Source organism: Acanthaster planci, linkage group LG10 (assembly GCF_054643075.1).
Source record: "Acanthaster planci isolate LZ-2023a linkage group LG10, COTS_SCS, whole genome shotgun sequence".
NCBI lineage: Eukaryota > Metazoa > Echinodermata > Asteroidea > Valvatida > Acanthasteridae > Acanthaster > Acanthaster planci.
The window spans coordinates 17,183,594-17,206,087 of NC_141786.1; the positions used below are offsets into that span (position 1 = coordinate 17,183,594).

At 40.8% G+C, this 22,494-nt stretch overlaps 1 protein-coding gene and 1 long non-coding RNA gene across 3 annotated transcripts; both read right to left on the reverse strand.

Moving 5' to 3' along the window:
* Positions 1-85: 85 nt before the first annotated feature.
* Positions 86-2,418, reverse strand: LOC147797899 (uncharacterized). Its single transcript, XR_015427044.1, has 4 exons — positions 2,317-2,418; positions 1,869-1,927; positions 1,312-1,448; positions 86-895 (listed from the first exon to the last, which is right to left on the reverse strand). It is a non-coding gene; the product is annotated as an uncharacterized LOC147797899 (long non-coding RNA).
* Positions 2,419-12,097: 9,679 nt separating this feature from the next.
* Positions 12,098-22,399, reverse strand: LOC110990621 (uncharacterized). Of its 2 annotated transcripts, none has more exons than XM_087142643.1 (14): positions 21,918-22,395; positions 20,987-21,295; positions 20,138-20,455; positions 19,142-19,237; positions 18,441-18,579; positions 17,720-17,805; positions 17,193-17,444; positions 16,843-16,953; positions 16,486-16,661; positions 15,792-15,914; positions 15,276-15,387; positions 14,329-14,425; positions 13,841-13,940; positions 12,098-13,103 (listed from the first exon to the last, which is right to left on the reverse strand). In XM_087142643.1, the coding sequence occupies exons 1-14, from the start codon at positions 21,970-21,972 to the stop codon at positions 13,026-13,028; spliced, it is 2,052 nt and encodes a 683-aa protein (XP_086998769.1). In that variant the 5' UTR covers positions 21,973-22,395; the 3' UTR covers positions 12,098-13,025. The 2 variants fall into 2 exon arrangements, 1 of the variants encoding a protein (XP_086998769.1); XR_015426892.1 differs by having other exon boundaries at positions 13,085-13,103; positions 14,249-14,425; positions 21,918-22,399.
* Positions 22,400-22,494: the final 95 nt, after the last annotated feature.

A 22,494-nucleotide genomic window follows, 5' to 3' on the forward strand; every position in this document is an offset into this window, starting at 1 on the left:
TTTATTAGGTTCCAATTGAGATTAAAACAGATTTGCGGTGGGACTTTACTACAAACTGTGAAACACGGTAAGAAACAAGAAAATGTAACTTGTTAAAAGACATTACTGAGAATTTATTGACTGCGCTCGACACCACTAAATTTGGCACTTTAATTTGAAAATCAGAGACGAAAAATTACTAATAACTACATAGTACAAAAACATCTCAAATTCATCGTCTGACTTTTAGTATATTTTTACAACAAACGCTTGTCCATTATCCTGTAAGAGGCCCTCTCTTGAAACTCTAGATTGTATCCAGAAAACTGCCAGGATAAATTCGTAAATTAAACGCTCACAAAACTATTATCCCACACTGTGTCTATGATTCATTGTGGACATTACTTACAGAATAATAAAATTTGACACGCTAACTGAATGCTGGTCTTTTTAAACTTCTGGGTTCTCAATTTCAAACTGCTTTCCTCTCGAAAAAATCTTAATTTTGTTTGTTGGTTATTTGCCTCAAGTGTTGATCCCCATTTTGAAATACCACCACTAGATGTTACTTTCAAGGTATTCAAGAAAAACATTCCTATCCGCCCTATTGTCTTTTTAGAGAAGGTTTATGCTGTAACCATGCTCTAATTGTAACACATTGTCTGATAGGATAAGGTAAGAGAACGTTAATACTCATCACATGAGAATCTAATCAAATAATGGACGTAACATTTACGTAAACAAATTAGTCAAAAATTCTCGCAAATACTACTTCTAGATTACATCAATTTGAAACTTCAGAAATTAATAATGTATTTTGTTTGCCATGGAGACATCATCGGTGATATTCATTACCCAGCACATGCTCAACCCACTGCATAGCATCCACGTATTTTCTTCGGTTGGCGCACATAGACTGACCAGATACATGTATCAAAAATGAAAAGAACAATTCACTACAACAATATGGAACTACAAGAAGTTACTTTTCAATTTATAGAGGAGGCTCAATACTCCTGCAAGATATTAAATATGCTCATTCCTTTCTTAAGTAGGGGGAACTTTTTGGGTCATGACATTTCAATTAGTCCAAGAAATAATTGAATCTGCTACCTTTTTACTGATATCGTGTCTAAATGAATGGATTTAACTCGTGAACAGTTATCACATGTTGCGAAAAAAAACGTAAAGTGCCTTCAACAATGACCCCCGAGCCATAAAAGATCCGAAAAGCGGCCACTGCGGGTAAAGGGAATCCTGAGGATGGTGAAATTTATTGTTTTCACTCTGCCCAAAACCCCTTAACACTTGAGCAATATAAAACGTACATACCACTCAATCCACTCTGCGAGCCTTTGCCTTGGTGTTACCATGGTAATCACGGGCCTCATCGGTCAGTGAACGTATCTGGCCTCTTGCCGCTTTACCCAACAAGGAAGCTAGTCTCAAAGCCAAAGGTCTTCCGCCATCTTCGTAAGAAAAAGTGACAATTTAATTTTAAAAACAAACAAAAGAAAAGCTCACACATCCTCAGAAGAAATTCACCTGTCTGATTGGATGAAATTTTTTTGATTTATTGTTGCCTTTTTAGTAAGTCATTAAAAACTTTGATCAAAGTTCAATTTTAAGACAAACGTAAAATTGCTCACCTCCTACAAAGACAACTATTTCGGGGGCACAAAATGATCAAATGATTTGGTAAATATTGCTGAGACTGAGGAATACCACTTCACTTTAAGTTTAAGGAAATTTAGGTGGAAATTTGTGCATAAATGAGCAACAAACAGAGAGCAGTTGGAGGCATAATGATTTGTTTTTTCTTTGGAATGGGGGAGCAAGACGCCAGCAACTGTGACTTAGTTGCAATTCACAATGACAAAATCACATACCAGCACGAAGGTAGAGGATCACTTCGTCCATCGTGTATCACCTCATAGTTCCTCACTGTCTGTCATAATGAAAAAGAACTTTCTGAGTGAAAGGCATTTCAATTTGAGCACATTTTCTTTCTTTCGATTATGGTTTCACAGAAGATTTTTGAAAATTTAGACACTACATTTTGAGAATTAATCATGTCTGTAGGTTTTCTCTGTAGAGACTGATTTTTTAAAAAATAACTTTTGAATAAGTAGAGAACTTTACAGTCAGCGGTCTCAAGGAACGAAGCAAGAATTCAGTATTGTCAAGGTGTGTCGATGGGCAACGAATGCCACTTTCGCAGGGTTCACTATTCCAATTCTGGAATAAAGTTTTACTTTAAACAATTTTTTGATGATAAGCAAAAGAACAAAGAAAGTTGTCTCGATAAATTACTTTGATGAGTAGTCACATGCTCACCTTTGATGCTGAAGTAAAGTGAATATCCTGGTAAGGTTAGTGAAAACAGGGCCACCACGTGAAGGTCCCAGGATACCAGCCCCGCACGCTTTCGGCAATTAGCGGGCCCATCGCTGGACAGACTGGTGTTACCCTGTGGCCGCAGGGGCACCATCTGCCACTGTCCGGTCCGCCCTCCCGAAGGAGAGTGCCCTTGCCTACTCACGCGCGCCCCCTCATCCCCGGGAGATGAGAGGACGTACCAGCGCCCTTGCTAACCATCAATGATAACAGGGCCATGCCCCTATGGAAGAAGTCCGCGGCCCTCAACACGAGGAACACAACTACCTGCATCTTTTGCGGCTAACAAAAACGTTGGTAGGGCTAGACGGCGCGCAAGGAGCTCACGCCTAACCCCTTAGGTTTCGCACATCTCGCATTGGAACCCCCCAGGACTCCGACTGGAGCGAGTTCCAATTTCATATCGATCACCGCACCCACCTAAGCCCTAACGACATAGGGATATAGGGGATCCCGTAGTCTCTGCACTTCTCAGAGAGATATAAGCGATCTCACTGAGCTAAAAGGGAAAAAACTCCTATAGTGAAATGTTGCATTTCACTGCTAACAAAAATCCCTGGGGAAGTTACGTATGCCCTAGAGATGACCTTGGAGCCTTGCAGCAGGGACGGATCCAGGGGCAATTAAGTTTCCAAACCTTACTCTACACTTAATTTGTCCCTGTGACCATCCATTTCCAATTCCTTTTCATACAAAAAGGAGATATTCGATGCTGTTGCTATGACAATCATGCCATTTCTTTTTTCTCTCAAAGAGAAGTTCATGACATATGAAGCTTGATATAATTTTAACATGCAAGCTCCCCAAGGAGCTGAGTTAAAGTTTTCCTCCTTTTATAGCCACCCAAGATCCGCCCCCGGATGGACATAGGGATATAGCAGATCCCACAGTCCCGCTGGTCTTGGCGTTGGGGATGTAGGGATATAGAAGATCCCATCACCCGTCTTGAGGACATCGGGATATAGATGATCCCATAGTCCTTACAAAGTCAAATTTACAGGAAATGCTCAATTTGAGCCGATGACCTGTGAGAGACCACCACCCCGCACAATCACAACATGTAGTTGAACCATTCTGGGAAAATACTGACTTTAAAATGACCCATTTCACTGCTAAAAAGGAACCTTGGCAAACATCAGAAAATCGATTTGAATTCTACAGAAAGTTTTCAAAATCAATTTCAAAAAAACATTTTTGTTTCCGCCATTGGCATCTTGGCAAAGTTGTGGACTTGTCACCAAACATGGGAAAATATTAGAAAAATGTTCTCAAGAGACTTTCTTTCAATGCTTTCAGACTCCCCAAATGGTTCAAAAAGCAAAATTGAAAAAGAGGTTTCAACTTTGCTTAGACAAAAAACGAGGGGCTACTTTACCAGGCCTAGTTGCTATGATCCGGGGTTCTTGTGCATGTTCACGCCTGTAAGAAATGGTTACCTCACCTTATGAACATGCAAGTCTTGAATTCCCCGGCCTCTACTTGGGATGACCCATCTCCTTTTGTACCGTTTCGACCAACAATCCCCTTTGTCCCACATCGGATGAATCCTGCAAAATCAAGCAAAGTCAATCAAGCATTGAGACATTGAAAAGTAAAATGTATATTCAATGGCGCGATGGACAAATTGGTTTAGACAAGCAGGGTCTTTTGGTGATAACTTACCTTGTACCAAATTTCCAGCTTCTTTGCCTCCACTGATTCAGGTTACACGTCAAAGTAGAATGTGGTCCCTGTAGAAACGAAAAGCATTCACTTTACATTAACAGACATTAATGAGGAAGTAAATAACTTAAATACCCGCTTAGGAATCAAGGAAGTAATGTCAATGATTGATTAAAGAGAACATGGGTACATTTAAGTGCTTAGAGTGCATTTGATGGTATTTTACTTCATTTGTCATCAAATGATATCGACAGCTTGACCTTAGAAAACGATGTTAAATGGATCAGCCGATATCAGGAGGCTCGCTTTCCTGCACCACAAGAAAATTCAGCAGTCACTTGTTGCACAACACTTTTACCACAGATTCGGATTGATTGAAGCAGTGACTGATAATTTTATATATTAAAAGTAGGTCTATTTAAATCAGAAATCAGTGGAAAATTTACCAGCACTTATTCAAACGACCTCTTTTTGAGACAAGTTAGCTCACACGAAGCTCTGAACCAGAGTGTACAAAATGTGCCACATACATGAGTTTGGAATTTTGTTCATAACACCAGCGGTCATGCGGCCAGTTCTTTAGTCGATACAGGTGTAGTAGTTTGGTTGCTACGGGTACAGTTCTTAGAAACTCAATCTACAGAATCTCTGGGTGAAGTGCTATAAAAAGACTGAATATCTGTAATGAGTAATTCTCACCTCTATGGATATTCCTTCAAGTTGAACGACAATAGCTGCAGTGGGACCGATTCCAGACATAAGCCAATCTTTCCAGTACATCATTCAGAATCCTCTCCATCTTTTCCTCACTGACACTGTTCTGTTTTCTTCAAGACAGCTTTCTCTATTCAATCACTGGCTTGTGTCATGTCCATAAATTCCTCCCTTTTCATCTCTCAAAGTCAAAGTCAAGGCTCAGAGACCTCTGCGGCAGATAATGTTGAATTCCCACGTTCGTTGAAGACTATGTATTTATTTTATCCAAGAAACCTCCTGGAACTGATTCAAGGTCGGGCTTGAAAGAAACCCCCCCAAAAAATACCCGGTTTCGGCATTTACAAGATTTCCAAAAAACGTGTTTGAAATTTGATTTACGACAAATTTAACAAACGTGCTGTTGATTATTTTACAAACGAGCACATTTTGCGTAGTGAAGTACATAAACTGCGTGTATTTTTAATGTCTTTTACAGCATTTTGATCGATCATTTTCCTCATTTTAATTAAGAAATGGTTTACTGGCAAATGATTTAATAGGGGGTAATGGCTTGTGGTTATTTGTTTGTTAATGGTTGGGGGTTAGTTGGGGTTTAAGCCGTATATGGAATCGTTAATTTTTGTTAATGGTAAGTGGTTGGCTAAGTTAACATGGTAAATGGCTATGGTTATCGGGGTTATTTACTGTTCAAGGTTGACGGTTGGTTGAGGTTCATTTGGTAAATGGTTATGGTTAATGGGGTTGTTATTTACTACACGTTTTGGTGGTTGAGGGTTGGTTGAGGTTAATATGGCTTATGGAGGGTGACTGATGGGATTGTTTTCATGGCTATGAGGAAATGATCTCAAAATACTATTTACTGACATGACCCTCAATTGATGCATTGCAAGTCAGTATATCAGAAAGATCAGAACTGGCTTTTATTTTAGAAATAAGCCAATATCAGATTCAATTCGTTCAATGTGGCAGGCTAACGCTGGATTATGGCAAGTGCAACGATCTTGTTTGATCGTAAGGTCCATTATCTCACTTCCAGTTCAAATGGTAGAATCTTGTTGCATTGAGTTTTATTATGCAGGCATCTTCACTGCAACATTCTTCATACGAGCTCTACGTGGACTCTTTGTGGGCTCTGTGTGGGCTCTTGGCGGGCTCTATGTGGGCTCTCTGTGGGAGTGTTGCTTCCAGTCTCCCTCGCCGATTGAAATCAAGGTGCACAGGAATCATCTGTCAATTGACAAAATAAAAATTTAAATCATTCCCCCAATCCTCAGTAGCTCTAATTTAAGGGATTCTGGGATAGATATTTACACTCCATCCCAATTGTATCTTAAAAAGTCAACAGCCTCATAAATTGAGAATTGGAGATGCCACATCTACTTTGGTTCAATCCTTACTTTTAGGACCCTGCAAGTATTTATTTGCCAAAGGATAAACTTTCAGTCTTTCTTTAAAAATCCTCCACAAAATGGCTCCACAACCCTCTGTTTAAAAGGGAAAGCGCACGCAATTTGGTAAGTATATATGACCTTGAACCAAAAGTGACTGCTTTTGCACTTGTACGACAACTGATGACAGACAACGAACCTGACTATAGTAATTTCACAGTTAGGAATCTATATCTGGTTGTATGTATTCGCGTCCGTGATGGTGTACTTGCCAGGTCTCTAATTTAGCTACCTACTGTGTAGTCCGAGTGGTTTTCTGATTGGCAGGGGGGTCCACATAAGGACACCACTTGACACCCTGTGCACAAACCCTATGGAACTCTTCAGAAAATTCCTGTGTTTTCGAAGTAAAGGACTTGTTTTTTTCCCTTCGAAATTGAACTTTTCTGTTTGTTGTGTTTGCTTTCTGATGGCTAATAGGTCATTGCGGGGAATAATTACAGGAGTATGACAGCACGCGCCTTGCCACACTCCCAGTAAGTATTCGATTTGCAGACACATTTATTTCAACATCGCCCTACAAAGACACATTAGTAGTAAATTGCTATACTTAAAAGACAAGAATGCATGTATTTAGATTCAAAATGCATAAAAAAATTAATTATTACACATTATTCGCGGTTGAGCCGAATGTTTGAGACGCTGTGCATGAGCAATGTGCGATACATCGTGTACATGGCCACAGTATGCAGAGTGTTAGTTTTGTGAGGAGAGGTTACTTCCAGGAACAGTAAGGTTTGTGGAAACCTTTGTTCAAATTTATAGGGGAAGAGTTCCAAGTACGGACACCATTATTCCCTAAAGTGACCAATTAGCCTTCATAAACCAAAGCATGTCCAGAAAAAGTTGAGTCCTTAATAAAGAAAACACGTAGAAATTTTCAGACCAAGGGTTTCTGTCGCAGGGTGTCACGTGGTGTTCGTATATTTAACTCTAGCTAGCCTTTACAGGGGTATCTTTCTTTGTCTGTCTGAAGCAATCAAGACATCAGACATGATAAAGGAATGCATCCAATTTCAAATCAGAATGTAAGGCCATATACATGCAAGGCCAAATTATCTTTGCTTCCTCGGGAAGTCTTCCTATTACCAAAAGGGCTGAAGAGCCATTTTGTGGACGACTTTGGAAGAAAACCTGGAATTTCAAGAATTCCGTAACCAGCCATCACTTGATGACACCTTGCCAAAAAGTCACAAGAGCGATGCGAAAACTCTTAATACTTTCCAAGTCAATGATTCAATTTTCACTGCTAAATTTAACTTTCTAGACATGTTATCATTTTCTATAAATGCCTAATAAGCTGTTGCAAGGGAAAATAAGTGATTTCCGTGAATCATGGAGCTAGAACCCAAGTTTACCACAACGACGTAAATGAGTCACAGTCGAAATTCAATTTTGTGCTGAACTCGCCGGTATTCTAAGTTCAGTTTATTACACAGTACTATGCCACTTCTTAAGTTCTACTTATGAAGGTCAAAAACAGTTAATTTCGACTCAAAAATAGCATACTTACTTTGGCTGTTAAGATGGCGCAGTTAAACTGAAGCTCCTTCCACGCTGCCCACGAAATTATGAATGCGCGTCACCTCACGTGAGAATTTCATTGTTATGCAGTTACACTGGTTCCCTTCTTTCCCTTCACTCTAACTTTGAAATCAGTGCGCCGGAAACCAATCATTGCGCAGTTGAAGCTCTATTCACTGGATAATCTACTTGTCGAGTAAATTTTAATAAAGGCCACATTAGGCCTGGTATTTTATCTATATATTTTGAAATTGTCAAATTTATTATAAACCAAGAGCTTTGAATAATAATATTTTACAAAGAAAAAAATGATCCGGAAATTCTTATCTTAACACAAGTAAACTTTACATCTGCATTACGAAGAGCGCCCCCAGAGTGAAAGGCACTGATCTCTGGTGTAAGGGCGTGGTTCAGCCTAGACTGGTTCCCGTCATGTTCGTAGTCTCCGACGTCTTCCAGATCTCCTCCGAATGGTGGAGGGTAAAGATTCCTACAGTTTTACGTAAACGAGGAAAGGATGCCCACTAAATGCAGAATCAAACAGGAGGTGATAGAATATACAACAACAGTCTTTCCCCGTAATTCCCGGTATAAAACCCCCGTGTCCAGTACAATTGTACGCCACAGGATCTTTGCCATTTCATAAATCATGATAAACATCAAAACTATTGTCCTGTAAATTAAAAAATGTCAACCGAATCTCAAAGGCTTTAGAAAAACTTTAGAGAAAGAACTTGATAGAATCAAAATGTCTGAACGTCAAAGTTTTTCTCTCGGTAAATACTAGGGTATAGTTTCCTTTAAGATCTTTACACTAAAACCTACATTTGGGACTACATTATGATTGACATCCAATATTCGACCATCGACATCCCCGGGTTCTGGCTCCCCACCATCCGCCAACAGAACCACACCGAGGACACGCCCCCTCACGCCCATGGAGTGGAGCGTGCGACGCCCGCTGAGGTCACCCGTACTGCGTCCGCAATACAAGGCGGGGGACACGCGCAGGACGCGGTCCAGACTTCAGTTGCCTGATGAAGGCTAGCAGCACCACCAGCCTAAACGTCGCTACCAGCAACACGACACCGCGAGTCATTGATTGTCTTTTTCCTGTTTGTCATACACCGCGGTGATTATGTTTATCTCCGATATTGTATGAAAAGTATGCCGCATGTTACACATTAAGAGGGGACGCTATGCTGCGCAATTCAGTCAGGAATCGACTCACGATTTTAATATAATGGCGTTTTAATTGAGGAAATAGTTCCAAAAAAATCAAATCTAGCAGCCAATCGCTTACAGATATATTTATTGATTTCATTAGATCATTCAAATTCTAGCCAATGCAAATCATGGAGCCTTCTTGTCTGAAATGCAATTAAGCTTACCAGAAATATGGAGTACATTCGTCACAGCATTTCATTGCACATCAGCATAAAGTTAAGACGTTAGATATCCCACAGCGAATGATCTTGAAACAATCAAGCCCTTTGCCCTTCCCGTACATGTAAAGTTACATTTGTATAATTTTATAAATATACTGTTTCATAACATCAAGAAAACTGATTCTTAACATTTTCTACTATGCCCAAGGGCATTGTGCCCCCTCAAAATGATAAAAGCTTCAACAAGTTGCAAATTATCCCTTTAGATTTGTTTAAATAAATAATGTAATTTGAAGTCTACGTTCGTTTGGAATAGTTTCAATTAGCAATAAATTGTTAGAGGTATTAAGTCAAGTTATTAATCCATTATGATCAGTACTTACTAAGATATTAAAAGATGTTTTGTTCTTATTGGCCAGTTACAAGAAAACGAAGTTATATATCTATATGAACCAAGGTATTTCACACACCAACATGCGTTGAAGAATTACATTGTATGATATTTATAACGGTAAACATACGTATATCAAACGGACTCCTAAGCCCACACAAAAACAGGTATACGCGCAACAGTTATTTGGTTGTCGAGACATAAAATATTTCTCTGTACTCCGGTGGGTAAAAAGAGCTCACTTTGAAAACAAGTGACAAGTATGTAGTGCACTTTGCATGCTTTATTCACTCATATACGTGTATATAGCAGCATTATGGATTTGTTTTTTTATTTTGAAGAATTTACTTTCTTATACTCACCCACACATCCAACCTAAGGATTAACATGCAAACGTACTATTAGATTTAAAAGGAAAATAATACACACATCCAAAATTACACGCAAAACAAAATAAAAGTTTGAAAAAAAAATCAGGAACCATTTCTTACAACTGATGCATAAAAGAGTTTAACATTGGAAGCATTCTGTGTTTACAAACAGCGTAAGGTTAAAATCTTCGTGGACTATGTACAGGGTTGCATGGGAACCAATATTACCTTCTCGCGATATAAGTCAACATATTAATATATAAAGGATGTTTATGATCATACAATTAAATTCTCAGGTTGAAACGATATGTTTTAGGTTAAAGATGATATAAAAGTCATTGAAAATGACTGTTATATGGCGATAAATATTGCATAAGACAAATTCAGTCAACGTTATCAAAATATATGAAATTAAAAAGTCCACTGTGACGTGTCTTTTATGTGGTTCCGTCGAGTAGTGCAAGCTTCGAACAAGTGAACTATACAGTAAAGGCATACATTTAGGTTAAATCCACAGAGGTCGATGAATAGTCGTTTCTTGGACTTTATGAACAAGGCTCACGCATTTAACTGCTTCGATGAACACTGTGAACTCGCTCACGTCTTACAAAGTAGCATTTATTGAGCTATTTTTGTCGCAGTGCTGGTATTCGGTAGGGGCCTAGTGTTTTCTGTTCAAGGAATTTTACCCTCTTGGCTACCTATGTATTTTTTTAAATGTTTTTTTCCGCAAATGTAATGACAACGTTGGTCCTGAGAAATACAGTTTGTTGCATTCCCGGCACGGGAAAGGCTTCTTCTTCTCCTTGTGACAGTTCTCGTGCTCAAGAAGCCCAGTGTTGGACGAGAGATGTCGCCCACAGAATTTTCATTGAAGGTTTGATTCAAACCAAGAGCGGCGGTTGCTTGGGGGTTCAATTGGGGTCCAATCTCCATCAACTTCATCAGTGAGGTCGGACTCCTCGTTCGATAACTCGATGACGTCTTTGCCGGTGGTGGCTGGAGAGGATGATTTGGTGGGATGATGTTTCGCACCGTGACGTCGCACGTGCTCCTTCAAGGTCTCTCTGCTAGGAGCTGTCAGTCCTTGAAGGCGTGCAGCCTTCGGTTGTCCCTTTGGATGATTGGGTACCCCTCTCGACTTCTGGATGTTATGAGAATGTCGTTGACGTCGATCAGTGTTCTGGATAGACTCGCTACAACTATATATGCCCATCACTTTCTCTCCTACCGGGCGCTGCTCTGATCTTTCCTTTTGCGGCAGGATCTGGCCTGCCGGACTGTTTATTGTCACCGCCGTGGTGTTTCTTCTCATGACGTCTTTGCGCACCTTGATTCATGAACTTTTTCGAGCAGTAATAACATCTCAACAATTTACCATAATGGTAGACTGTGACCCAGTGCCTTTTGAGTTGGGCAAGTTCTTTGAAGCACTTCGGGCATTCCAGGCAATGTTGTGGTCTCTTATCGCTGCGGGCCACGTTCCTGACATTTCTCTTGCAAATCTTACATTTGTGTCACTGACGATGACGTCTGAACCCCTCAACAGTTCGAAGAAAGTTTGAACACACCTCACACTTGGCCAGAGCGTTGTCCGTCCACCATGGAGGCCCTTTTTGTAATTTCTTAATTAAAAGAAAAATTTTCGGCCAAATGCGATGACCTTCCATCTAATCATACCTCCGTCCATGCTGAACAATCTACATGTAGTTTAGTCACCCTTAAGGTAGGGACTTCCCCTTGGCCGTTTACATTTCGCCAGAGCTGCTAGCCAAGTCCCATGTGACTCTGTGCTTATCTCTCTTCCACATGGCTTTATTAGGTTTATTTACAAAAACGGTGCCTGTGCAAGCCAGGGCCTGTCTTATGTCAATGTTCGGTCTCGTCTCTGATGTTTCTCTGGGTAGTCTAGACAGCTGAGTAGTTTCATTGTGTTGGCAACAATTTTTTGTTGACTGTGGTACCCCCCTATTGACTGGAAAAAGGGTACCGTGACCGTACTCTAACTTTTTTCTGCGTTTTTTTTTTATTTGCAGGCACAGTGGGACACCCTCTGATCAATTTAATTAAAAGCCGATGAAATATGGACACAGTGTCTTCTTCCTGGATCATTGAACATTTGACCTTTCACATTGAAAGCTGTTCGGGTGATATTTTTAGCAGTTTCCTTTTGTCGGCGTAAACACAAACACGAATCGACCAATTGAAAGCAACACATAATTGAAGTTCGAATAAAGTTTAATTCGTGACATGAAAAGCACGGCCTTTTGTTCAAGGCAGATGCAACGACACAGCGTCGGATTGTTCTCATTTTAGGGAAGATAGAGAACAAAATTTGTCCACCATCAGAGGCTCAAATCGAATAAATCGCTACAATCAAGCTACTTAATGAAGAAAACAAGTCGTCTATCCAACAAAACCAACAGGTCATCGATCAGTCGTTGCACTAGGCCCTCTATCCGGCAACGACTGAGTTGGCACCAACACAGCCACACTACGCGTATATTTCATAGTCGTTTGTGAACCAGCAAAATGCAGTTCCGATCGGTAAACTGCTGTCTAAATCGTTCCTTTACTGACAGAGTTTTAAATACTCGAAGCTAATTCCTGTAAAATTAAGCAATGATAACTTCCCAATATGCAACACTCATTAATTATTTCGAAAAAAATGAAAAACACAACTAGAATACCACCTCAAATCAAGGCTTATCTTCCATTGTAAAGTCTTTCGAAAGATTTTTCTTGATTTGCAAGCATGATCTGCTTAATCCTTTGATTGTTAATTCATCCAAAATAATATAATTTTTTTACAAAACATTGTCGCCAGGTCTCGCGGTTTCTCACTGCGTCTTCAAAAAAATTAGTACAAAACAGATATAGCAGTAAAACTTATAAGTTACCGTGAAAGGATAAGTGCAGAAATTACTTTAATTATATATGAATATTTTAAGCCAAGAAAACTATATTAAATTTTTGAACAAAATCAGTTATCAGACACGAAGTTTGCTAGCAGCCAACATGTGGAGAAACATCATCCCTTACCCTTTATCCTTTGGATTTTAAAAGAAGAAAGGACTTTTGCCTCCTTTTTTGTTTTTTTGTGCTGTTCCATCGTTTGCATCTTTCCACAAATCCAATTTCCCAGCTTTCAAAGCTTTTCGTTGCTGCCATGGGTCATTGTGACCTCGTAGATGCTTTCATCCAGCTTGTGAAGGGTGATATAATCCTGTTTACATGAAATGAATGGTATCTGCTGTAAAGAAACGAGGCTTTGATAGCAGAATGCCACTTTGCAAGCATGCCGGTAATATAGTTTTGCATGATGTGATATAGATGCCACGCTACTAAATGAGGCTCAAGCCGATTTCATATTGAAACGAGCAACTTTCCACATAAAAAGAAGAAAATCTAGGCTACAAATAGGAAAAGTAAATTTATGCATTTTGCCAAACAAAAAAGAAAAGAACGAAGTACCTAGGAGAACTTAACCCACGGACCTCGTTAATACTAACTGGTAACTTTTCCATTGTCCACCACACTACGTAAGAAAGTTCCTCCAAACTCCCTTTTCCGTCCCTTTGTGCCTACCACCGCACGTAATATGGGAAAGCTGTTATCAAGCTCATATGCCTATTATAACGTATCACCGGCATGCTTCTTACATGGCATTTGGCTCAGTAACAGCGGGGGATAGTCGATCAGGTTCACCTTCATTAAATGTATAAGCCTCATGCTGATTCCACACTACCTTTGGTCTTATACACAGTACGAGGAAGGTTGTTCAGCTTTCATATTATTTTCAGCATGCTGCATTCTCTTGTGCACTTTTAATCCCAAATGAACAATTTAAATAATAGAAAATGATTCAGTAATATCTTTGTAATACGACGTTCTTTATTATAGTAGAGACAATCCACTTTGTGACATTTTATTAATGATCGATGAAAGATAAGTATTACCTACCTCGTGCACCGACAACATTTCGTTTAGTTGTTGGTGTAGACTCTGGAAGGTTGGTCGATCCGTGGGAATCTTCTGCCAACATCTGCACATCATGGCATACCTGATGAGACATAATACATGCAACTTAGTAGGAGAAGATAGATGAAGAACAGTGTCGCTATCCCCATCCTGTTCAATAACTAACGTATCTATGACGCAAGCAGACAGATAAAGATGTTGATCGGCACAGACAAGCTCTGTTTATTTGAGTGTGGATTGAACTGTAATAGGTGGGACATGTATACATGTGCACTTCATGTAGCAGAAACGCTTGTTCAACCATCCATTTCTGGAGGCTCAATCGACTCTTCTTTCGAGAAAACGAGCCATTGTATCAACTCGGGTTTGCTTTAGATGCTTTATGCTTACGTTTTACTTTCAAAGACCTTATGGACTTGCTTCAATTGTAGCACTGAAGAAAAAAACAGCGATCGTTTGTTGATACCTACAGCTCATTGCTGCAGTGCTGGGGTTTGGGCATACGATAGCCCTGCTGCAGTTGGCTCACCATCGTCTTGGCTTTCATCATCGCGTATGGCCTGGCACCTGTGTGGAGTAAAGCTGGTTTCAGGGCATATTCACACTTTACTACCTACATATTTCGACATGTTGCCTTGTCATTTGAGGTCTAAACCGAATTATCCATTAGACGGGGTAGTAACTATGCCTGTGCAGAGGCACCCCCCCTCATTGTTTGAAAAGAGCCATGGAAGTGGGGAGTGTACATTTTGTTGGTAGCAATGCCACCAAAGAGCATTCAAGTTCAATTACCAACAACGGAGCTTAGGTTGCTGAGAAACCTGCGTCCTCTCTTGGTCCCACCCGTGGTGGAAAGGGTATATGAAAATTTGAGGGCCTGCAAATATTGGGGCCTCCAAGAGAAGGTGCAACGTAAGACACAAATACATGTACTAATATTTATGCACATACAAGAACGATTCCAGTGTGTCTATGTCACTTGTGTCATTTCTGGATAGCCTAAAGCAGTATACCAGGCAAGATGTGGGACGGAGGGGTAGCCCCCCTTACCTGTCCAATCTCTATACACACTCTAGACTATTGTTACGAAACACATCCCCCTACAAGTCTGTAAAGAATTCCTGAGATGCCGATCAAACAACGACCAACACAAAGGTGGGGGTTCTCTCCGTCCCATATCTTGCTTCAAATATCAAGCAGCAGGTACTTTGTTCATAGCTCACTAAAGCTAAGGGCGACGTTCCAGCTTTACCCAGCACTGTGGATTCGTGTCTGCATCACCGATGAATTGTGGCCATTGGAACGCTGTCGCTAATGCCTTAACATCTGTAGCCCGACCCACCTAATGGGATTAAATGGTGTTTAGAAGTAAGGGGGCCTACACTGCTTCTCAACTAGTCAACATTCCAGAACTCACCAAGAGTGATAATCTCCCACAGGAGAACCCCGAAAGACCATACGTCACTCTCTGTTGTGTACACGTCACTAAGCAAAGACTCCAAAGCCATCCAACGCATGGGAAGAGCTCCCTAGAAATCCAATTGAATCTACTTGTGAGAATAATTGTATCGCAGGGCAGGAATGTCTTTTATTACTGTAACTAGGGATTGGACACTTGTGCTCTTAATTCTTCATTCTTCTTAATTCTACTGTCCTAAATATTGCAAACACTGCAAGTCCATATTCTAGATAATCATATTCTGCAAGACTCTCCGAAGACATTTCAAAACTATTGTCATTTCAAGTGATTGCTAAAATAGGTTAAAAAATCAGTAAATGTCAGTATAGCTTCAGTCTTTTGCAGCTGATTCCGTTTATTCTTCATCTGTTAATTACTCGAGAGCGGCCGAAGAATGATGCCTTTTGAGGGTAATAAGCATTTTTAACCCTCAAATAACTTGCTCATTGACTAAAACACACGTCTAATCTATACCTGTGACTCTCGTTGGTAGATACGGATGTTCATGACGTCACGGGCCAGCCCAAAGTCAGACACCTTACAGACCAAGTCATCGCCCACCAGCACGTTACGGGCAGCCAGGTCACGATGCACACACTGAAGGTATGCAGAAGCACAAGATCATAAATGGATGATACACAAGGTGTGAATGAGGATTGAAGAATCAGTTGAGGCAAGGTTGTTGATAAAACAACCAAAGGCTCTTCAAAAGGTATTATCAGGAAAGGGAATTGAGCAGAATGTAACAGATTTTGAAGAGAAGTGAGTGGGTTCATTTAGGGCTTCGTGAATTAAGTGACTCAGAGAAAACTCACATTTACAAAAGGAGGCTGCCATTTGTTAAAAAAAAGCTTGGCCTCCTCAACTTGTGTTGAGTGTGGGTGTATGGGCTCAACTGCAACTGCTTGTATTCGTCTGTAGGACGAAACCCAGGGGAGGACAGAAAATGAGCTATGTCGGTGCCCTGATGAGAGATGCTGGAGCAGAGACTACGACAGAGCTGGTTCTTTCCATAAGGATAATGCAGATCAGAATTGCGAAAAGAGATCTTGACTACTATAGCGACATGAAAACACTGTGGGATAAATGACGCTTGTTTGTTCAATTATTCATTTCCACATGAACATGTGTCGCATCTGAAGGTAGAAACAAGGGTTGGCTCTGTCACCTTTTGTGAGGATATGAAGGCCATGCCGCTCCCCACGTCCCTAGCAAATTTGAGCAAAGTCCGAGACAGAGATTTGCTGAAACTGGGTTGGTTACTAGGGTCCTTGCCTCTGTACCCAATCAGGACGTTCTTCAGGTCACCCTTTCCAAGGTACTCCACTATGATGTATACAGGATCTGGCAAAGACAAGCACAGGCAGGCAGATATGATAGACATTTTTACTCCACGAGTTTCCTGTGTGATGATTTCGCCAGCTTGGTTGTTTCTTTTCAAAATGCATAATTCTTGCCAGAGAGTGTCTACCACTGTGCACAAGATTTTTTTTTTCTGACCATAAGCCATTTCACGTCTTGGTACCTTTTTCGATGCAACATCCCAGTAGCTTGACGACGTTTGGATGAGAACCAACTTTTTTCATGAGATCCAGCTCGGCCAAAAGCTCCATCCTTGCCTGCCTGTCAGCACCCTCTACAGCCGTACAAGGAATAACTCATTAAGGAGTTTGTTTACATATTTTGTTTAATCGTTTCGTGTTTCCCTTTGTCTTTAGAAACCCAGGCCAACAACCTAGCTTCTGACTGATGGGTGTTTAGCCCTGAACCATCCGCCGATGCTCATTCCAATCAGTAACTGATCAATAATTGACCATTATGTGCTTCTTGCTAACAGAAATTTGCAAAATAGCTCCTACATAATAGTCAACACACCTTTGAGTGTCTTGACGGCAACGTTTGAGACTTTCCCGGCCTGTTCGATTCCACGAGCTGTACCAAGCAGCACCTTCCCAAACGCACCACGTCCCAGTTCCTTCTCGATCCCTAGGAGATCTCGCGGGAATGAGAGGTTGGGTCCCACATTGCCGTACGCTACTCCCTGCGATGATGCAGCAGGCACTGGGGCGTCTCTGTCAGCCACACATTCGTAAACCACACTTGTGGCTACTGGGTTCAGGGGAATTTCTGAGAAAAGAAAAATGTTTCAAATTTTTGAAGTAAAAATGTTGGGCGTTAAAAATGAAGAGGCTAACAGAAGCATGCAAAGATTCGGTGTGGTTTTCTAATAGTCTTGGCAAATTGACAGCATTCGCTTAGGTTTACAAAATCTGTTTTATGAACTCATTGTACATCTAAGCGAATTTCAAGCTCATTTATATCTTTGGCTTTCCTTTCTGACTCCCCTCCTCGTTTCTGAGGGTTTTTTTCACACTATTGCAAGCAATGAAATACATACTCACCGTATGGATCGGGTTGGGTTTGTCCTGCAGTGATTCGCTCTGTGCCCTGCGGACGTAAATCTTCCTTTAATTCTACCTTGGCACCTCTGTAATTGAAGACTTGTAGTCATTGCTGATGTGCGTTTGAAATCAATTGAATTCATGTTTGTATTCATTTTAATGGTACTAAGTGGCATGTTATTTTGATTTACATGCAGTTGTGTATCCAGGGGGCAGGGGAAACCTCCCCCCCCACCCCACCTCCACCGTTAGATTTTTTTTAATTTATTCTTTTCTCTTTTTTTCTGCAAATTACTTCATAGTTGGGTAGGAAAGAAATTAAGCAGTATTTTTGTTTATCAAATAAACAAGCTATATTGTTTTCTTCCCCACCATCATGTTCAATGAGCCCGAGAGTGCAGTTGCTTTGGAATTCCCCCCCCCAAAAAAATGGATACGCCACTGACAATATCTTTACATCACCTGAAACACTTTGATAGCTCTATGGATAAACCTCCTGAATTGCTAATCATCATGTATGGACAGAATGCAAGTTTTTGCAAATATGACACGTACTAAGGCATTTAGGTGACCAGGCTTAGTAACGTAATTCTAATCATCCAGTTTAGACGAATGAAATCCAGCCATTAAATTTTTCTCGTCAGTCCCTTTTCGGTATTACAATGTGTATCCTACGCCACGTTCAACATGCATGCGGTGTGTTCCTTTCCTGGAGCCTTACCTGCCATCTTGTCCCTTTTCTTGCTGTGGATGCCTCCGCTCCTGTCTATGACAACGTCTCCATAGTAATGCAGCCACAACAGCAGCAACTCCAACAAGGATAATAACTGCCACTACCACCCCAACTATGGCACCTACGTCTGAAGATGGAGAGATGCCAGTAGTATTTAATGCTGCTATCTATTTTGTGAGATATTTTTATAGGGGTCATCCAGTCCCTTCCTTTTTACGGGCGTCTATAAAACGCATGCAAAGAGGAAGGGTTTCACAGCCAGTGCGTACTTATCACGAGCTAGGGGAAAGGCCATTGTCATTTTCTTGCCTATCCATTAGGAGGGGATCTCCAGGTAAGGGTAAAAGACAACTTGCTCATTGCGCTTTTTAGGGGCCCAGCTCAAAGGTTGAAAGACCCCATAGAAAGAATAAACCCTGTATAGGTCACTGTTTTGCGTTGGGGACAGAAAAATGTGATAGCATGGATTCAACAATGGCTACATCTATAAGAGGTTGCCCCCCCATAAATTTCTAACCCTCTAGCCCCCCTAAAAAAATTTTCCAAAGGAATTCCAAGAGGAAGAGAGAGAATCAGAGAAAGACTACCTAAAACAATGACAAAACAGGCAGCTAAGCAAGCTATCCCTAAGATCAATCACTAACTTTGTGAGTCATTAGAAAGCTAACTGACTCTTGGGGATAAATTACCTGGAATCAGTTGGGAATCTGTAGTCTGTCCAGCAGCCGTCGTCGCTGGTTGTGGTTCTGTGTGATCTGTTGTCGCTGGTTCCGGTACCAAGTATGCTGTTTAATAGGTGCAGGTCATACAAAGATCAGCGTAAAGCATAGCCAGAACCATTGTTTTGAAATAGTGAGATCCTCGTGTAACTTTATATTCGTGAAATGAGACAATACCCATATTGATTTGGGTTGATCTGTGTAGATACAAACAGTTGTCACTACCTAGAAAAAAATTTCTTCAAAAACTGTGGCTGTTCCAGTCCCAAGTGAGTTTGTGGCGTTGCAGCTGATGACAGCACAGCCGTCTTCCGCAATGAACGTCTCGGTTCCCGGGCTGTTTGTAAATGCCTTTAGAACCCTCGTGCTGTTCAGAATGATTTTATGAGACGTCGCCACTGGGTTGGCATCTGATGAGCAAGTTAGCTCACTGCCACTGTAGTCCACTGTGACAACCGGTGCATCTGCTAGGAAAACAGACGAGCTTGTATTCCGATTTCTACGTGAGGAAATGATCACCTGATGGCGCATAGAAAGGTGCAAGAGTTTAGATGAATGGTGTTGCAAAACAAGTAGAAATGTTTTCGTGACACATTTTGGACGGATACCTACATGCATATTCAATGAATGCTTGACAAGAGAAGATTCAAACGAAGGTTGTATATATGACGGAAATCTGTGTAGATGAATCCAACAAAAGGGGATGAATGAATTTTAATCTCAGGTTTTGCCCTTAATCCAACATAAATTATATCAATTAAAACTGTATACTCAGAGCTTGTAAAACAAACCACAAGCTTCACGCCTACTCGGGAGGGGCTCGAACCCAGGACCTCCTGCTTACTAGCACAGACTGAGTATACAGTGTTAATAAATGTTGGTCGGTTTAAGGGCAAAACCCGCTTAAAGATTAACATCTCCCCGACGGAAAATTCCTCTTGAAAAGAGATGAACAAAGTCACTTACAGTACACATTTAACAATACATGGGACTGTGAACTGATGTGTCCAACTGTCCGACATTCTATCCGCCTCTGATCATCAGCTCTCGTTGGAATGAATGAGTCGATTGTACTCTGTGTGTCTGTTGCCTCGCCACCTGATGGTATCGTTTCAGTGTCTGGACCGAGAGGTTCGCTGCCTTTGAACCAGTCTAGGGTCACCTTAGGTTTGGCTCCCAGCGATGTACAGACGAGGGTGACTTGTGTGCCTGCTGTCACTATCACTGCGGCATCAGGAGATTGTGTGGTTCCGTTTACTGCTATGGTCAGACTAGTGGCGGGAACTGAAAGACAGAAACTCCGATCAATTAATATTTATCAATTGAAGACTTATATCCACAAAGGAGAATTCAAGACCAGCTCTGAAAGTATAGGCACGATAGGTATTTATAATTTCATGCACATGAAAGGCATTGTTCGGTCCATGCTTTTGGCAAAAACCTCCAAAAGTCTGCCATGACCCAGGCAGTTATCTGCTTGATGACTTGCTTTGCGTACCGCAACACAACACTCCACATCTAGTCAGATTATAGATCCAGACTATAGGTACCGAGTGTTTTGTACAAAAAATAGAGCTGCCTGAACACAGGGCCGTATTACTTGTTCAATGCCCAATGCGTATCCAGGTTATTCGTTAGGTACAGTGGTAATGGTTTTTTTCTAAAAACGAGTGTCCTCTTTAATTTCATCCTCCTGCGAATCTTTCTTCTTACAAAAGGCTGCACCGTCAATGTTGTGCCTGATTTCAAGTATGCTTTCATTTTGACAAGCAACATCAATATCTGCATGTAGGTCTACCCATATCAAATACCGACCTTGTATCTCCAGTGTTGCTGAACCGTCAGGAGTTCCACCAAACTGGCAGGTGTATGTTCCCCTGTCTTCATACTGTGCATTGTTTATGCGGAGGTCCATCTGACCAATTGCAGTATCATCATTGACAATCTCAAAGTTTGAATATTTGGCTGGTGCATCAGGAAGTACTTGGTCTTTATCAGCAAATAAAGTTGCACCCTCGAGCCACAGAGCCAAGCCGTTAATAGGAGATTCAAGCCGACAGATGAGAGTTGCAGTACCTTCCTGCTGAACTGTGACGTCACTTGGCACAGTAACACCTACCACAACTGAAAGACACACACAATAATCTACAGAAACACAATCTTCTTCTCGAAAATGCACTTCAAATTGACATGAAATGTGCTCCAACAATTGCAGATGCACATCTAGATGTACAAGATGCCGCCGACGCAAAACAGTTTAAATAGAGGCTAGTTAGGTCTATACAAAGTAAAGCGAACAAAACTGTCTAAAAAGCTTAAGGGGTATTTCAGTTGAATTTCAGTTTCAGTTGCCCAACCTGTACTTATTCAGTAGCTTTTCACAACACAGCAGAAAAAAAATCTTGCAAACTAAAGTAAAAATTATTCAAATTGAAATTCCTTTTCAAATCCCATGTTTAGCTCTTGCAATAAAACTGTCCAAAATCGCTTAACTTGTACTTGTAACAAACACCAAACGTCAGTTTTCAGTCTGTGGTACTATACCATTTTTAAAAGAAGGGTGTCAACCTTTCAGTTTGGACAATTAATGGATATAAACTTGTTAAACTGGAGAGTTATTCTTGTTCTATGTGTTGGACGTGCTTTGTCGAGGTGGAAATTTTGTTACTCTATTGTACAGTTATATTCTTTTTAAATTTGGTTGCAAAAAATGGAAATAACTTTAAATTGTAAGTGTGAAACCTACCGGAAAATATGAAGGAAAACCACATGCTATGCCATTGCTTTTCAACGCGACCCATGTCGACGACACACTTCCTTCTTCGCTATTTAGTACACGGCTGTCTATTTGAGTGCACTGAACATCTGCCCTAGCCACCATTTTAATTCTACTGCAAAGTGCAATCCCGACTTCAATGCACAAAAGCATAAAATCCGTTCAACAAGGAAGTAAAAAGCAGATATTTTTGGTTCAATAGAGTTCCAGTGAACCTTGTCCCTGTGCAATTAATGCTTCCTGCGTTGTTATGGTGTGAAAGGAGATGCCAAGAGTATGTTCTAACGATGATGTACACAGTGCACCACGGGCATAAAGGCAATTTTCGCATGCGTCATGACCCATATGCAGTTTTCGAAAGCCGAGCTTTATGAGTGCAAAAGGTTAATAATGTAAAAGGTTAATAGTGTTCGTATATTGTAACTGGCACTGAAAACATAACAGGGTTGTAGAACTCCAAATATACCGCAAGAATGAAATGTAGGGAACATTAATCACAAATAGAGTGGATATTGTTATGCCCATATTTTTTTGTCAGCCATGCAAA

What these genes read in the sequence shown, in the direction of transcription:
- LOC110990621 (XM_087142643.1), bottom strand. Translation starts at nt 21,972, where the DNA reads ATGGGTCGCGTTGAAAAGCAATGGCATAGCATGTGGTTTTCCTTCATA. An exon ending in TGTATTGTTAAATGTGTACT is followed by an intron (nt 19,238 to 20,137) that starts GTAAGTGACTTT and finishes CCTATTAAACAG; the next exon opens with CATACTTGGTACCGGAACCA. An exon ending in TGCCGTCAAGACACTCAAAG is followed by an intron (nt 16,954 to 17,192) that starts GTGTGTTGACTA and finishes GTACGGCTGTAG; the next exon opens with AGGGTGCTGACAGGCAGGCA.